A 16,708-nucleotide genomic window follows, 5' to 3' on the forward strand; every position below is an offset into this window, starting at 1 on the left:
ACATCCGTTCTTATCTGATGCTGTGTCTTTCAGCCTGGGGTGAATCTGGGGCAGGATTTCAGAATTCACAAGCTCCTGCTTCCAGAGCTGCTCGGGGCAGATGGAGAGTTGCCCATGGAGAGTTAGCCATGGTATAATTCTTGGGTTCTCCCAGGCAGTGTTCACATCTGCCAACTCTTGCCAGTTTTCCTACTACAAAGCATTATCTGGTTCTGTATAGCCTGTGACTTTCCTGTTTCTCCATGTGTGTAACTATGCTAATCTGCCCTTATCCTTTCTGCTTACCCATTTACGCCTGAAAAATCACCTTTCCTTGTTGTCATAAAGTCTGTTGTCCTTTGCTGTAGTTTTCCATTCAGAATTTTCTGTAGGGTCATGTCTGCTTTAAATATTGCTTGGTGTTTCACTATGGCCCATTAGCTTTTGTGACTGTTTTACCAGTAACGTGCTGTTTTGCAGATGGTGTCAGAAATGTCACTTGCCTTGTCCACAATACCTTAAAATAAATCAGACACATGGTTATTTTCATCTGAGTAATTTCTAGGGAGCCCAAAGGATTGTGCTAGCTAGCAGGATTAACTTCTGCAAAATAGAGACCTGCAGAATATGTTTGTTTGCTCTATTCAAGATATGGGTGACTGGCCAAAAGAATCGAGAGTTCCTCAGTGCAATTTGTCAGATGCCACCTGGAAACTTGTAAGAAAAAAAAAAAAAAAAATATCCTGAATGGAGCTAAGAGGAAGATGTGACTCGGATCCAGTTGTGGTCTAGACATTTCCATGTTCCTCCAGGAAAACCGCTGATATCAAGCAGGCTATAGAGAAGTCGAGCCAAAATGCAAATCTCTACCTGTCCGTTAAGTCTTTAAAGAAGCTCTGCCACTATGGGAGTACACATAGTGTCCAAGTCAATCTGTAGCTTATTAGTCAGGTTAACTCAGAGGGAAATGTTGACTGTGTACGCTAACGTGGCCTGGGGAGGGGAGCAGTAAGACAGAGCTGGCAGCAGACATCCTTTCTGTGCCCCATGGGCAATGTAGTGCACAGCTGTGAATATCAGAGGCACAGCACAGAAATGAAGATTGTTGCAGTCTCAGTCATGTAATTTTAGCAATGCCTAAAACTGTTCCTAAAAACGGACTGTGCCCTTGAGCTGGACTCCAGTGATTTATTTTTTTTCTTCCTTTGCTTTTTCAGATGGGTATGCATTTTCCCAAGAAGAACATGGTGTTGTTTCCCAGTCGCAAGTTGTTCGATCCTACGATACAACCAAAAGGAGAGCAGAAATAGAATAAGTGGTTCTTGATGGGTGGTGGGAATAATGGGATTTGGATCAATGCATCCACTGTTAACACATTCTTGACTAGGGTTGGCAGCAGCAGCCAAAACACCAGAGAACTCATTTCTGTGGCCTTAGCCAACAAGTTTCTGTATTCTCCCTGCAAACCTTGAGTACATATTGTGGGAGGAAATCATTGTTTGAATTCAGTCGCAAAGCTCTGCCTAAAGTTTTGTTTATGTTGTTATGAAGCATTTGATTGTGCTATGTGAGGTGTGAAATTAAAAACAATGTTTTATCACTATTTAAAACATCAGCATAAGGTTGTTCTGGGAGAAAAGTAGAAAATTTATGTTCCATGAGAAATCAGCCTTTGCTTAATTGGAATGGGGTGCTGAGATTTCCTGTTTTGTTACACACGGACCAAGTGCACGTGGCTGCATGCAGACCTTACTCCCTCTAATATTCACTGTTTACTAATTTGGCTGAAATTTTTAACAGACAATTTGGCATCAAATTTTTGATTGCAACACAGTCTTTAGCTAAAAATGCTTATTTGCCTTCTTATGACACAATAACACAAGATAGCAATGAATTACTTAGACTATTTCTTGCCCTCTTACAGGATTTATTAGGGCTCTGTGTTAGCTTTCTAAAACCCAATTAATAGCTTACTCACAAAGCCAGGATGTGGAAGTCAGAGAGCTCAGCAGGGCAGCTGTCTTGAGTGCATGGCATTGTGCACAAAGATGAACTCAAACAGGCGCCTCCTGGTAACTCTTCATGATGTATTTGGACATGCACTTCAAGTGTAGCCTGGGATTTCCCCTCCATGATCCCATTCCCACTTTAACAATAGAACAAAACAGTGAGAACTTAAGTACAAGCTTGTCAGATGTTGAGAAGGAAGATGTGCATCCACTCAGGAGGCTGATACTGTAACCCTAAAGAAGCATTCCCCTGTCCAGGTAGGACAGGGTTGCAAAGGAAGGTTAGGAAGGGTTTACACACGTGCGTGCACACACATGTACACACACAGAGCTGGTCACTGTGAAGAGAAGACCTTCTGTTTGTTTGTTCAGCCAAACCAGTCCCTCTTCTAGATCTGATCCATCAACAGGCTTCCTGACACACTCGGACCCGTGAGCCTTGGAAGGAATGCTGGCTTCATGGCCTCGCTGTGCCAGTGGGACAAGCGTGCTGCTGCATAGATTGGAATTTTGAAAAAAAGCAAAAACTGGGGCATAAGTTAAAGCTGAAAGAACTCTTAGAAAGCTTATGCTGTCCTCCAGACAAGTTCTATTAATTTTAGTCGCCAAGCCACATTTCTGAATAGCATAAAGTAAATACTGCTGTGTTTTAGCCAGGTTTCGTGGTTAATGTATATACTACATCTGTGCATTTAAAAAGTTGGCATTGTTTTTTGCCCTATTGATTGTCATCCAGCACTTTTTATTGATTTAAATATATCCAAAAGCAATTTGAATATGAATATTTATGTTTAGCAAGGAAAAGGAAAATGCCAGCCTGGCCTACTAGCTTAATCTTCCTTAAGGGTTGTGAATAAGTGCCAGTGCTCAAGTGTTGCAGTTCAATTCCCAGTGCCACCTCGGAGGCTCGGAGTCCCCTTCCATGTTAAAAAGCAAATTTTGCTCCTGCAGGACCAAGCAGGATTGCTCTTGGATTCGGCTGATGGCACAGAGGGAAAAGTCATCACCTTCTTTCTGCAGTGCTAATGAGACAATTATGCACTAAGGGAAACGTGCAAATAGTTTTGCCATAGGCATGAATGTCGAGGGGCCAAGTGTGGGTGTATGTATTTTCTGGGAGATGAATTTTGTTTAAAGGCATGAATACTAGTGCAGAGAATAAATAAGGGGAGGGTGAACCTCATCCCAGGAGCTTTTAAATCTTAACGCTGATCTAACCTGTTAAACGCTTTCTTTTATTGAGAAACAAAATCTATTTAGGAAATGTGTGGTATAAGCCTGTCCTCAAAACTGCTGTTTCTTCCTTTTGTAACAACACACGGAAAATTAACTTCCCACCGAGACAAAGCGAGATCAGCTTAGTCTTTGTACTCTAAGCCACACACTAAACATTGGTATGTAAACAATTTGGAGGCTTTTCATGAGGATACAGAAAAAAACTTTTAAAAGCCTCTGGATAATGAAGAAGGGCAAGTAAATGAGCAGAGAATAGAAAGGATTCTGGAGTCTTTTCTGTTCTTAACTTAGTGCAACAAAATTTTACAGAACATAATGAGAGATGCTGGGGAGGAGCAGCTGTCACCTAATGTGATTTATTTTATTAGTGCAGACTATGGGCTGTATCATTTTGACCTCTATGTAAATTGAGGTCAGTGTGTGTCACAAACACAAACCCTCCCTAGAGTGAATAGTGGCTTAGATTGAGGTATGTGTGTTGGATGTCAGCTCAATGGGAATTACACATGGGGTTTGTCACAGGCTATACAGTATGTGACACTGGCGCTAGCGGGTCAGACTTTATCATCACTGTAAGGCCTTAATCTCTAGCTGAGTTCATCCTGTAGAGCCCACACAGGTCAAGACCTGGCATTCTTCTTGTTCTTTGGAGTCATTACAGGAATTAATATATTGTAATATGCTGTAGCCTGACTGTTGCAGTTACTTGTCTTGGTGAACAATGATGAGGTGTATTCTGGTGGTGTGTTAGCAAAAGGAGAGCGACAGCTGCTCTGCCCCAGCAGAATTCCTTGTTCATTAACGCAAATGTATGTAGCAGTAACGGCAACCTTTGAAAGAGCTATGAGAAAGTGTTATCAACTAGACAGGGTATCGGAGCGGAAGGAATGGGAGATTTCTGCTCGACTGTCCAGACTTAACTACCTACAGTTGATCAGAATAGGGTTTCTTGGGCAGCTCTCTGCACTGACCAAAGTGGTGGTGGAGGTTTTGAATATTCAGAAGGAAGTGGTGATTTTCCTGAATTAGACCTGGATCTGGTTGCTTCTTTTTGTAACACCATAATCTCTGCTTGCATTGAAGCTGCTGTTCCTTTAACGATTGCCTAGTAGCAAATTAAAGCTGGCAAGCAGGAGCCTGAGCTGAGCACTGCTGAGAAGTCTGTTGACATTTTCTTTTCATTGACAGGGCTTCAGGTCTTGCTGTAGGGAGCTAGCATGGGAAGTCAGTAATAACTTGTCAAGGAGAAATGGCAAATAACCAATAAAAGTATCTGAGTCAAACTAAGCTGCTAATGTATCTAAAAATGTGTGTGGAGTTAACATGAACTGTATGGGCTGTAAATTAAGATAACAGTCAAGCCTCACTAATCTGCACTTTGCTAGACCAAGTGCATGCCAAAAATGTGCAGTCTCTTCCCCTGCCTCAGCCAGCAGCTAATAGCAGATGCTGCAGGGAAGTCTCCTGTTACCAAGATTACATTATTTTTACAGCATGTACTGGAGCGTGTTTGCTGGGAGACAGTCAATGCTCATAAATAAAGAAGAGAAAGCTCAGGTGGACCAGAATAAGTAAAATGCAGGGACTATGGCATGGTCAGTGGCTACACTGGGTGCAACTTGCCCCTCTATGGACAACCCGAAGAGCTTGAGAGGTGCACGGTCTTTACGCTGTCCCTGTCCTGCAGGCTTATTTTGCCCTTTTGGGCTAACTCACCAAATCTGCTGTTTTGCATTGCCTCCAGTCATCAGTGCAGACCAGTGATGCCCTATTTACATTCTCCCTTGGTTTTATAAATAATGACTTAATTTCATTTTTAAATACTCTGAGGACTGTACTTTTGCTGTTACGCCTCACAGCTCAAGATTGAAGCAGAGCAGCCCTAGAGCGGGTGTTCTCCCCCGAGAAGCACTTTGGATTTGTCAGATTTCTCCCTAGTTTTAAGGCACTGAGGATGTTTTACCTTAGTTTTGGATCATCACACAGTATCAATGCCTTAAACTTTAGTCAATTTGCAGGGAGAGCTCTTTGTGTCTTGTTGAGTCTAACAATAAACGGTGATGATGTGAAATACCTGATGGGTTGGAGGAGAATTTGGCTGTGTCTATGCTATACCTGATGCATCTGGGTAGCAGTTTGCTTCTGAAACGTGGTAGCAACCATGCATGTTCCTCAGTCTCCAGACAGTTGGGCTCCTTCTGTCCTATCGGGAAGGACCCTTGTACTCATCCCTTCAGAGTCGGTCTATGCTGCAGCTCCATGCCTCCTCGAGGATGCTGAGCACCAAGCAGATCCAGACCCTAACCCTACCTTGTACCTGCAGGGTCCCCTGGGCACAGCCCTGAGGCTGTCCTGCAGGCAGCTGTTAGAGGCACAGCCAAAGTGCCTATCAAATGGGGAGAGTTTTGAATCCAAATCCAAGTGTTGTTCCTAGCCATAACTCATAATTGTCACTGCAGACAGTGTAAAGAGGTATACAAGACATGTAGACTCAGCAGGTTATGAATCTGATGACTGGACTTGTACACAGCCCATTCCCATCCCACCGGTCAGGCCCTGTGTGAGCAACTGTGTCACTTGGCGAGTGAGTGAACAAGCAATGACACTTCCCTTTAGCGTGTCGCTTATTTGCAGCCATGTCACTGTTCCTCAGAAGCCCTCTGTGCAGGAGCTCTGGACCAGATCCCGCTCTGAAGGGCAGCTCTCCAGCCAGGCTGAGAGAGGCAGCCCCAGGGAGCTGCCCGTTCCATAACACGGTGTCACGGTTGTCTGTGTGTCATAGACGGTGGCTGGTGGGACTCTGCCAGCAGCAGCAGGGGTAGAAGAAGCTGCTCCAGGAGCACGGCCCCTGCTTCTCTGGAAATGACATGTTAGTGCTGATGAGGTTGGGCCTTTGACATGACCTGAGCTTTCAGACAGGTAGTTTCTTTCTGGAGCTTTTATTCTTCCTGGTGCTGAGCTTTCTTGGTTGACTGCAAGCAATTCCTGTTAGAATACAATGAAACATGCTTTTACCTATTTTCTGTACCACACACAAAGGGCTCAATACATTGTTTGGTGAAACCATACGTGTTGATTTTTTTTTTTCTTAGAGCTTTCTCCTTCTGTATGGGGTTGGGGCAAGTCTCCTCAGTTTGGTTACATAGTTAACACAGCCCTGTTCCCATTTTATTTTCACTAGTCTTATAATACTGCTTAACCCTGACTTCTCAGAACTGAATAGCTCCAGGACAGAGAAAGCTCAGATGCTCTTACCTGAAAGCTTCATTATCCTCCAGACACCCAAGAAAGCCTCCCCTACTCTTCAGTGCTTGTGACCAGAGCTGTGTGTCTGGAGAAGGTCACGGGACAGGTTAGTACAATAGATGACAACGAAATAAATCCATACGGGTACAGAGAATAACTCTTTCCGTACCTTTTCCATACCTAGCACCAAGATTAATGGAGGCTTTGAGCCTTGTTGGCAAATGAAAACCAGAAAGTGCCCTGTGCTGCTTGGCCACACAAGTGAATCCCAAAGGTGATCACTTCTCGGTGACCTGCAGAAAGCCCAGACAGCCTGGCTGGGTTTATCTGGCCGGGAATGTGCTCTCGGATGGGCTGTCTGGAGGGGTGAAGGGACTGGGAAACAAAATAGCTTGGCCAAGACAACTGCTGCTGTTAGAGACAAGGGAGGGGAGGGATTCTTCGGGATTCCCTGAAGAGCCGTGATAAAGCTTACTTCTCTGGTTCCTTCCTGTGGCTCTGGGAAGGGAGGAAGAGAGCTGTGTTGTGAGCTTGCGAAGCTCCGTTACCTCCTGAAGCTGAGCTTTCTCTGGCGCTAAGCTCAGTCCTGGGCTTGGAGAAAGGGAATGCGTCCCAGCCGGCAGCCCTCCTGCTTAGTGTCCCTTGGCTCTAGCAGGTTGTTTCCTGGGTTATGACAGATTGCTAAATTGTTTCCTGGCTGCTGTTTGCCTCATGGACCCACAGGAATTGAGCGCTGAAATTATTTCAGTCCTGACAGGGAATATCTTTCATGGAGAGTTAATGGGACTTCTCATTAGGTGTTGCTCCTGGGCAGGTTCCTATCCCCTAGGCCGGTGGAAGGGGCTTGTTAATCTGAGGACCTGGGTCTTTTTGTGATAGAGTGTGAAGCCTAGGGGTTGTTTCACTTGGATTGGTGGCCTGCTCATTTGTGGTGTGGACAGAAGGTAAAAGCTGGTTTCTCCAAAGCCTTCCTTTACGTATGAAGAAGGTGAGACAGGTTCTCCTGAAGTCTGCGAAGAGGGGATCTCCCTCAGCATCTCTGTAGCTACTAAAGAGAAATAGAAGTGGGTAAATGACAAATTCTGTGTGGGCAAGCCCAGCTCTGGGCAGTCATGCAGAAATCTTACTGTGAAGAAAAGACTAATATATTGCCAAACTGTCACTGTGCATAGCTGGGAGGTCAGCACCCTTGTAATTATGGAGTGATGAAGCCAAGGGAGCAAGCCAACATTAACAGAAAGACGTGATTGTTTTAAATTCTGACCACCTTTCTGGGTGGCTTCCCTGTGAAGATGTTCCAGATGTTGTCTTGGCATAAATTAATGAATTTTGAAACATCTGCAGGGTTTCTTAGAAAACATGGAATTTAACAGACAGTGCATATGCTCTCCTTTTGCCCTTCTGGTTGATATTTTGATTCAGGAAGGGAATGCAGGCACTTCCCGTTCTTACCGTCAAGAGCTCGTAGACTGGAAAGTTGCTCAAAGTTGTTTCTCAACTCTTTTTTAAAAAAAAAGGCTCCAGATAGAAAGCAATGAGGCAGCCAAGCCTTTTGGGACTGTGTGTGCTTTGGAAAGAGTCGTCTGACTTGAAAACCTCCCCCTGTCCCTCCTCCTGCCCCCGAAGTGCAGCCCATTGCGCTGGGAGGTCAAATATTCAGTGGCTTGAGTGACAGGCTCTTTAACAGCATCTTTTTCATCAGCGAGCCAAGTCATGTGCCCGCTTGTCTGTCATATCTGTACTCGAATTGCTTAAATATTGTTTCAGATGGAGAGGTTTTAATCTGGATATGCAGAGAGGAGTAATGCTGTGGGGGGATGTTTAATTGGCTCCCAGCAGAGCAGCAGTGGTGTGTGGGTTTTTTCCTCTAGAAGTGTTACCATTTTCACATCCTATTAATGTCCTCTGGTAGTTTAAATACAGCATCGTGTTACAGTGGAGTTTGTTTCCCTCCCAGACTGAATACAAATGAAGGTCATTTACTTGTATTTTTAGAAGGTTCGGAAAACTTAGCAAATTTGTAGCTTTGAACAGCGTTGTTGACTGTTGTATGTCTGCACAAAAATATTTCCAATAAACCTTTTATTAAAGCAACCCAATGGACCAAGGCTTGTTTGTTTTATTCCCCCCCACCCCCAGGTTTTGCAGCAAGAGTTCAATGGTAAATGCATTTGAGATTTAGCCTGCAAAGCTGCTGAGTGGATTATTTTTGTTTTTTCATGACCTTTTGGGTGTGTTTTAAGGGCCTGCTTCTGTAAGCGCTGAGGACAAGGCTTGGATTCCTTTAGTGGGTCTCAAATCAGGTCCCAAATATAAGACTAGTATGGCAAAATAAGAATGGTACTGGTGAGCTTACAGCAGGTACCTGATATTTGAATAGTGTCTCCAGGGGGAAAACCATCTTTTTATATAAACTAGATGGACAGATATTCTCCTACAAATCATAGAATTGTTTAGGTTGGAAAATACCTTTAAGATCATCAAGTCCAACCATAAACCCAACACTGCCAAGTCCACCACTAAACCATGTCCCTGAGCACCACATCTACACGTGTTTTAAATACCTTCAGGGATGGTGACTCAACCACTTCCCTGGGCAGCCTGTTCCAATGCTTCACAACCCTTTCAGTGAAGAAATTTTTCCTAATATCCAGTCTAAACCTCCCTGGCGCAACTTGAGGCCGTTTCCTCTTGTCCCATCGCTTGTTACTTGGGAGAAGAGACCGACCCCCACCTCGCTACAGCCTCCTTTCAGGTAGTTGTAGAGAGCAATAAGGTCTCCCCTCTCCCCTCCCCTCTCCAGACTAAACAACCCCAGTTCCCTCAGCCGCTCCTCACAAGACTTGTGCTCCAGACCCTTCACCAGCTTTGTTGCCCTTCTCTGCACACGCTCCAGCACCTCAAGGTCTCTCTTGTAGTGATGGGCCCAAAACTGAACACAGGATTCGAGGTGCAGCCTCACCAGTGCCGAGTACAGGGGCACGATCACTTCCCTACTCCTGCTGGCCACACTATTCCTGATACAAGCCAGGATGCCATTGGCTTTCTTGGCCACCTGGGCACACTGCTGGCTCATATTCAGCCAGCTGTTGACCAACACCCTCAGGTCCTTTTCCACCAGGCAGCTTTCCAGCCACTCTTCCCCAAGCCTGTAGCGTTGCATGGGGTGGTTGTGACCCAAGTGCAAGACCTTGCACTTGGCCTTGTTGAACCTCATACAATTGGCCCTAGCCCATCGATCCAGCCTGTCCAGGTCCTGCTGTAGAGCCTTCGTCCCCTCAGGCAGATCAACGCTCCCACCCAATTTGGTGTCCTCTGCAAACTTACTGAGGGTGCACTTGATCCCTTCATCCAGATCATTGATAAAGATATGAACAGAACTGGCCCCAGCACAGAGCCCTGGGGGACACCACTTGTGACCGGCCGCCAACTGGAGTAAACTCCATTCACCACCACTCTTTGGGCCCGGCCATCCAGCCAGTTCTTTACCCAGCAAAGAGTACACCCGTCCAAGCCATGAGCAGCCAGTTTCTCCAGGAGAATGCCGTGGGAAACCATGTCAAAGGCTTTACTGAAGTCTAGATAGACAACATCCACAGCCTTCCCCTCATCCACTAAGAGGGTCACCTTGTCATAGAAGGAGATCAGGTTGGTCAAGCAGGACCTGCCTTTCCTGAACCCATGCTGGCTGGGCCTGATCGCCTGGTGGTTCTGTATGTGCCATGTGATGGCACTCCAGATGCTCTGCTCCATCAGCTTCCCTGGTACCGAGGTCAGGCTGGCAGGCCTGTAGTTCCCCGGATCCTGCTTCTGCCCCTTCTTGTAGATGGGCATCACACTTGCTAACCTCCAGCCAACTGGGACCTCCCCAGTTAGCCAGCACTGCTGATAAAGGATGGAAAGTGGCTTGGTGAGCACTTCTGCCAGCTCCCTCAGTACCCTTGGGTGGATTCCATCTGGCCCCATAGACTTGTGTGTGTCTAAGTGGTGCAGCAGGTCACTAACCATTTCCCCTTGGATTATGGGGGTTCATTCTGCTCCCTGTCCCCATCTTCCAGCTCAGGGGGCTGGGTACCTGGAGAACAACTGCTCTTACTATTAAAGGCTGAGGCAAAGAAGTCATTAAGTGTCAAATGATACATTTGATCTCACCAAGGCTTCACCAATGGGAATCTTTTGTCCCAGCTAAGTCATGTAGACACAGCATGGGAAAATTAAGCCCTAAAACCTCATTTCCTCCCTTCTTTCAGCTAAATTTGCATGAGGCTTTTTTAACACTGGGCCTGCATGCTCTTGTGTTTGCAGGGGGAGAGTGGTCTGATGATGCATCAAGGTGTGAGGTGATGCAAGACCATGAGAGATGCCTTTCTCCAAACCATCCTGAGTGCAGGGGCAGGATCTCTCCTGCTTCTGCCTGATCAGGAATATCACTCCAGTCTCTGCTGGTGGTGCCGGCCTGACGCTGCCAAGCTCGCTCGCACTGCCTTGCTTAGAGAAGTACCTCTCGAGCTCGCTTGCCTCAAGCAAAACGGACAGTGTGGAGCACCACACAAAGGCTCTCGTGTCCCCAGTAGCTCTGCATCCGTATGCTCTGGGGGACACGTGCTGTGATCCTCTCTGCTACAATATGTCCTTTCCATTTCATTAATATTTTTTCATAGTGAGCTGTGGACCACCTTGTCCCTTGTGCTGGGCCTGCTGGGAAGCTGGGGGATGGTGCACGGGCGAGCCTCAGCAGCTCGGCGGGAGAGCCTGGGTGTTAAGTCTCAGGGCGCAGCTGACTCAAGGCAACAGCATCATCCTTCCTGAACAGAACCATCATGCATGCACCGAGTCAGGAGTGATACTCAAGTCACAGCTGAAGTTAAATTTGCAGAAAAGATTGGCCTTATTTGATTTTTGGTGACCATGGGGAACACACATTATAAGATCCCTATAGAAAGTAAAAGTGTATGAGCTTTAACAAAGAGATCTTTTTGTCCAAATATTATTAGATACTGGAATTAAACAGATTTTATCAGGAACAAAATGCATATTTATATATAGTCTGGCTAAAACTTTTCCTCCTTAGGGTGCTATAACTTGATGACTGGTTTTTTTCCTTATAGATTGCCGACAGAACCACTTTTAAGAGCATAGAGAGACTTTTTTAAAACAACAAATTACTTCTGGATTTTTTAAATTAGGAAACAAAAAGGAGGTGTAAGCCAAATTTCCCCTCTTCCCTTTACGAGTCATTGCTTGAGCACATTTCAAAATACTTTTATCCCAGAAGCCAGACCTAGTACCTGCTTTTCCTTTGCAGAGAAATAAAAAGCCAGCGATGAACTCCTTGTGTATCCCTCTTGTGCTGCGGTATACGTCTGCTCCTTCCCTGGGCCTCCGTAGCAGCAGTCCAGCCCCCAAGCATGTAGCAGCAGGAACTTTGCTGTATGTTAAGACTTCTCACACATCTGGGCAATCAATTATGCCCAAGTAAAATTGATGATAAACCTGAATAAGCTTTATTCCATTAGTGGTGGGAGAACTCAATGTTTAGCTGACTGCTCCCTGCACTGTCGTCTCTTGTACAGCGCACTTAAGGTGAAATGATTCTCAGAATTGTTAAATATAATGGATTGCTGCTTAAACCCCTTATTAGATACATTAGTTGACTAATCACCTCAGAGACTTTCCATCTAACAGTTTGACAGGCCAGGCTGTGAGAGCGTCTAGTGCTCACGTCCCAGAGCGAAATATTTGCTGGAGCAGCTGTTAAGTCTGTTGCCGGCAGTCTTCGGTGCCTCATACCAGACCAAAGGAGAATCAAAGTCCCTAAACCCATAGATTAATGCTCAAGTCTGAAATGGGAGCATTAAAAAATAAAAGTGTAACTGAGAAAGGTCTGGTTGAGGAATGTTAAGCAAGAAGATTTCAGAAACATAATCCCTTTCTATGAGCGCTGCTGCAGGCCAGCCACCTAGCCACCTAGCACTGGCCTTCCCTCCAGCACGGCCCCGTGCCTCTTTGAGCTCCCCTAGCATTTGGGGTGCAGCAGGTCCTCGGAAACTTGAACGGAGCAGTGGGTTTCCTCCTGCTTCCTGCTCAGCAGAAACAAGGGGCTGTGGAGAAATGAGGCTTGCAAATGCCACCAAAAACCACTGCAGTTTCTCAGTCATCCATGCTGAGGAGAAGGCTCTTGGGCAGATGGTGAGTGGGCTGCATCCAAGACAGGGAATGGTGAGCCATGCTGGTGAGATGCTGTGGTGGCCACTCTCAGCCAGGACACAGGCCACGAGGAAGCTTGATAGGAGGGAGCTCATGCTGCATTTTTCACGCCCGGACTGATCTGCTAGACAGTGGCATGATAGTGGAGGAGGTGGTCCTGGTTCCCCTCTGCAGTTCCTATGGTATCAGGTGCTGCCTTGATTCATGTTGTTGGAGTGGTGGGGAGACCGAGCTTGCTGGGTCACATGAAGCAGGCCCTTGAGTGATGAAGACATACCCTGAAGCTGCAAGCTTTCAAGGCGTTTTGGCACCAACATCCTGCAGTGAAGTGCCTGGGAGCCTCAGCTCTCACACTACTTTGTGCCTGATGGCTTGGTAGCTGCTGGCCTCCAGCCTGATGACAAACACTCAGCGCAGTTGTCACAATCAAACCAACAAGACTGGTTCATTGGTCTTGACTGATGCCATGGAGCTGGTGGTTCTTGCTAGTAACCAGTACAGGCAGCAGGAGCACCTCCTGGTCCCTCAGGAGAAAGGCGACTGGAAGTAAGGGATGGTTGCGTTGGGTTGGATTTGTGACTGTACTGGTCCCCCCCTCCTTCCTTTCTTCATGTTGCTGGTTGTGGAAGGAGCTGCCTCCAAGCACGCTAATACAGGATTTTATCTGGAAAAAAAATGTAATGTAGTCCTAGCTCAGTTCATTTGGATGTGAAGCCTGGTATCTGAGCTTGAAGTGTGTACCTATGTCGTACATGTTGATGGCTATACGTATTTACCTGTACATAGTGAAGGTGGCATTTTAGCTTTTAAACTGAGAGCCTGATTCTGACTGCACACTAGGTCTACAGCAGTTGCTTTTGGTTTGCACCGATGTAAACCGAGAATCACTTTTTCCCCCATAACGAGACATTTACAATCATGCGCAGACTGTCTCACATTTGAAGTCAATCATCGGATTCTTTCTCTCAAAAGCAAATACTGAGGGAATTAGCAGCTGCATAAGCCAATATTTACCGTTTGGGTAATAAATCATCGCAGAGACTGCACAACAAGCTGGTGTCCTTGTCTCAGAGGAGCGATGTCCTGTAACGGGTCAGGCTTGCCCTGGGGCAAGTGGCCGCAGCGCTGTCGAGCTCAGGGAAGTTTGTGGCCCAGCTGAGCTCGGCTCTGTGCCCAGCAGCATCAAGTGCTCTGTCAGCTTGTCCTCCTCAGCTTTCAAAGTACTTTCCAAACCTGATCAAAGGAGGTTGCTCAATATCTTGGAAGGGAGATAAGTAGTTTCATTTTATTGTTGTGTTATTGCTGCGCTCTAACTTGATGTTCACTTGCCCTGGCTTAATAGGATTGATGAGCTCCAAAGTGGTGCCTGCTGCCTTTTTGTTTTCAAGTTAACCTACAAAGACAAACCGGTTTGGGCCATGCCCTGAGCTGCTTCAGCATTAAACACAAGGAAGGCTTGATGGAAGGCAGCTCATCTTTTGAATTAAACAAGACTTTTCAGCTTGATATAGCATTGTTTGCCTTGACTTTGCTGGAGGTTTTCTGAAGGACTGATACAAATAAGGAATTGCTCACTGGAAAGTGAAGCATTATTGTATTTAGGAAGAAGGATGTTATTGCAACTCTTTCTTGAATATTGAATTACGCTTTTGCTATTATAAGCCTACCAAGTGGCTGAAAAGAGCCTGTGATGGCAGACAAGATTCTGTTTTCAAAGCTCAAGGTGAGTTTGCCTTCATATTTCCTGATGTACTGTCAACACCACAAACGAGGGAAGGAAACAACATCTCTCCTTAGCGAGCTGTGCATACCGGGCTTTGCCCAGTGCAGAAGGTGACTTGTTTGAGCTGTTACCTGTGTGGTTTCATCTCATGAGAAATAACCACCCAAATTGATAAATATTACGAAAAATATAAATTAAATTAACCTTCTTTTGGCGAAGCCAGTGGCCAGTACAATGCTGGAGGCACTTTAAGTCTGAGCACAATCTGAGAACTGTGATTCATATTACGCTCGAGAGGTTTCTCTCTCCTCTTCTAATGAGCATTGGGGAGTAAGCGGGTGCTCAACCTGTGACACACCTAGCAACTTTTCAGCTGTGCCTAGTGAAAGGTTTGCCTTCTTGCCCTCAGTATTTGGAAGACATCACCTTTGTTAAATGGGCATATAGTCTCCTAATGAAGCTGTGCCTCCGCTCCTTAACCAGCTGCCCCCATCCAGCCCAGTTGCCCTGCGAGAGGTCTGGCTCGGCAGCCACCGCAAGGTGATGCCCGGCTCCCCGCAGGGTGCAGGGCTGGCATGGGGGCAAGCAAGAGATGGAGAAGACAGGAGGCCCGTAGAAAATGTGGTGAACAAGCCAGCATGGAGGAGCTGGAGAAGGTGAGAGGGGTGGGGTCATGAGCCAGGTGAAAAAAGCCCTGTCAGTGTGCTGCCATTTTCCAAATATAAAGAACAAATTGAGCCAAGCAAATACGACAGCATTTCTGTGAGCAAATTACAAGACCGGTAAGTGTTGGGACGGAACGGGGTATGTGTGCAGCAGGGAGAGGGCTGCCAGCCCTGCGCGGGGGCCGTAGTGCTTCCTCGTCAGGCGGCTGCGCCCGGGGCCGGGTCGGTCCCAGGAGCCGTGGGCACTGGGGCACCCTGGGGCCCTGAGGCGAGACATCGCCCAGCCCAGCCTCACCTCTGGGGCTCACCCCAGCATTCAGCTGGTGCAAAGCAGCCACACCATGGTGTTGGTTCACGTGAGGGCTTTCCACGGGTGAAGATCACACTCATCTTTTGTGCCACATAGGCCAGCGTGGTGGGCGTCTCCCCACTGACGAGGCACAGGAGGCTGTTGCAGCACCAGTGGCTGGTGTTAGCTGGCCATTCATGTTGCACAGAAATGCTGTCATGGGGATTAAATGCTCTGCTACAGGACAGGGGATACTGTGAGCCCCAGGGAGGGCAGGGTCCCACTGAACTGGCTCCATTCAGTGTGGATGGGGAAGAGGAGAAAGGATGGCACAGGCTTAATTGACTTGTTCAGTCCATTTGCAAGTGATCCTGGTCAGGAAAATGTTGCAAACCCCACTGAGGATAGAGCAGTAATACAAAAGGACCTACAGAGAGGCAAGAAATATGAGCAGGAAACAATAAAATGAGATTCAGCTTGGAAAAATACAAGGGAATACATGTGGGGAATAATATTTAGTAACAACTTCAGTGGGAGGAAAAGAACAGGAAAGCAGAAAACTGGAGGGGAAAGAAGAGCTCCAGCAAGACTGAAAGTGAACAACAAATTAGGTATTCTGAAAGGGAGGTGCTGAGGTTAATGTGCTGAACTGAGCCCCAGACCCCGGGCGTTACGGACCACAACAGCCTTTAGTAGCACCAAGCCCCACTTTCCCCTAATAAACGTGGCGACGGCTGGTAACAGCTGTACGGGGACACGCAAACCTCCTGCTAATGGGGAGGAGCGGGCTTTGTCCTCTGATCATGCCTGGCTAATAGGTACGACATTTCAAAGCGGTTGTCCGCCTGCGTGTTGCGAGGGGGTCGTGTCGCCGGTGATGGTTCTGTGCTGTTCCCCTGCGTGGCTCAGTGGTTTCGGCGCTGCGGGTCGGCCGGGCCCTCCCCTTGCCGAGCCAGTGCTGGCGAGCGCACGCAGGGGCTGTGGCCAGCGCTGGCTGGGCCCGGCGGGATTGCCTGCAGCTGCCTTGGGGGGCCACCGCGCCCAGGGTTCCCCTCGCGAGGACACCGGCAGCGTGTTGGTGTCTGCTATGGGCAAAGCAGTGCCAGCCCAGCCTGGATGTGTTTTGCTGGCTTCTCCCCACCATCATTACTGCTTACCGTGCACACCATCTCTGGCATGGCACTGAACACTTCAGTGCCTTAAATAGGTAGTAATGTATTCAGAAACAGGCACTGAAAAAGTACGCCATATGCTTTAAACTGCAAGTGAGCGAGAACGTAAATTTAAGGGGTGTAAACAGCAGGAAAAAAGAGGAATTGTTTAGGGCAGTCTGGGAAGATGGGACTGAGTAATG

At 47.0% G+C, this 16,708-nt stretch overlaps 1 protein-coding gene across 2 annotated transcripts in view; it reads left to right on the top strand.

Annotated features, from left to right (window-relative positions):
• Nucleotides 1–8,533, top strand: part of ATP8A2 (ATPase phospholipid transporting 8A2) — a 309,679-nt gene extending 301,146 nt beyond the window's left edge. For both annotated transcript variants that reach the window (XM_075490877.1, XM_075490875.1), the window contains one exon: nucleotides 1,197–8,533. In XM_075490877.1, coding sequence (XP_075346992.1) covers nucleotides 1,197–1,294 — 98 coding nt within the window. In that variant the 3' untranslated portion in view covers nucleotides 1,295–8,533. The remainder of the gene's footprint in view (nucleotides 1–1,196) is intronic.
• Nucleotides 8,534–16,708: the final 8,175 nt, after the last annotated feature.

This window comes from Mycteria americana, chromosome 1 (assembly GCF_035582795.1).
Source record: "Mycteria americana isolate JAX WOST 10 ecotype Jacksonville Zoo and Gardens chromosome 1, USCA_MyAme_1.0, whole genome shotgun sequence".
In the NCBI taxonomy this organism is placed as follows: Eukaryota; Metazoa; Chordata; class Aves; order Ciconiiformes; family Ciconiidae; genus Mycteria; species Mycteria americana.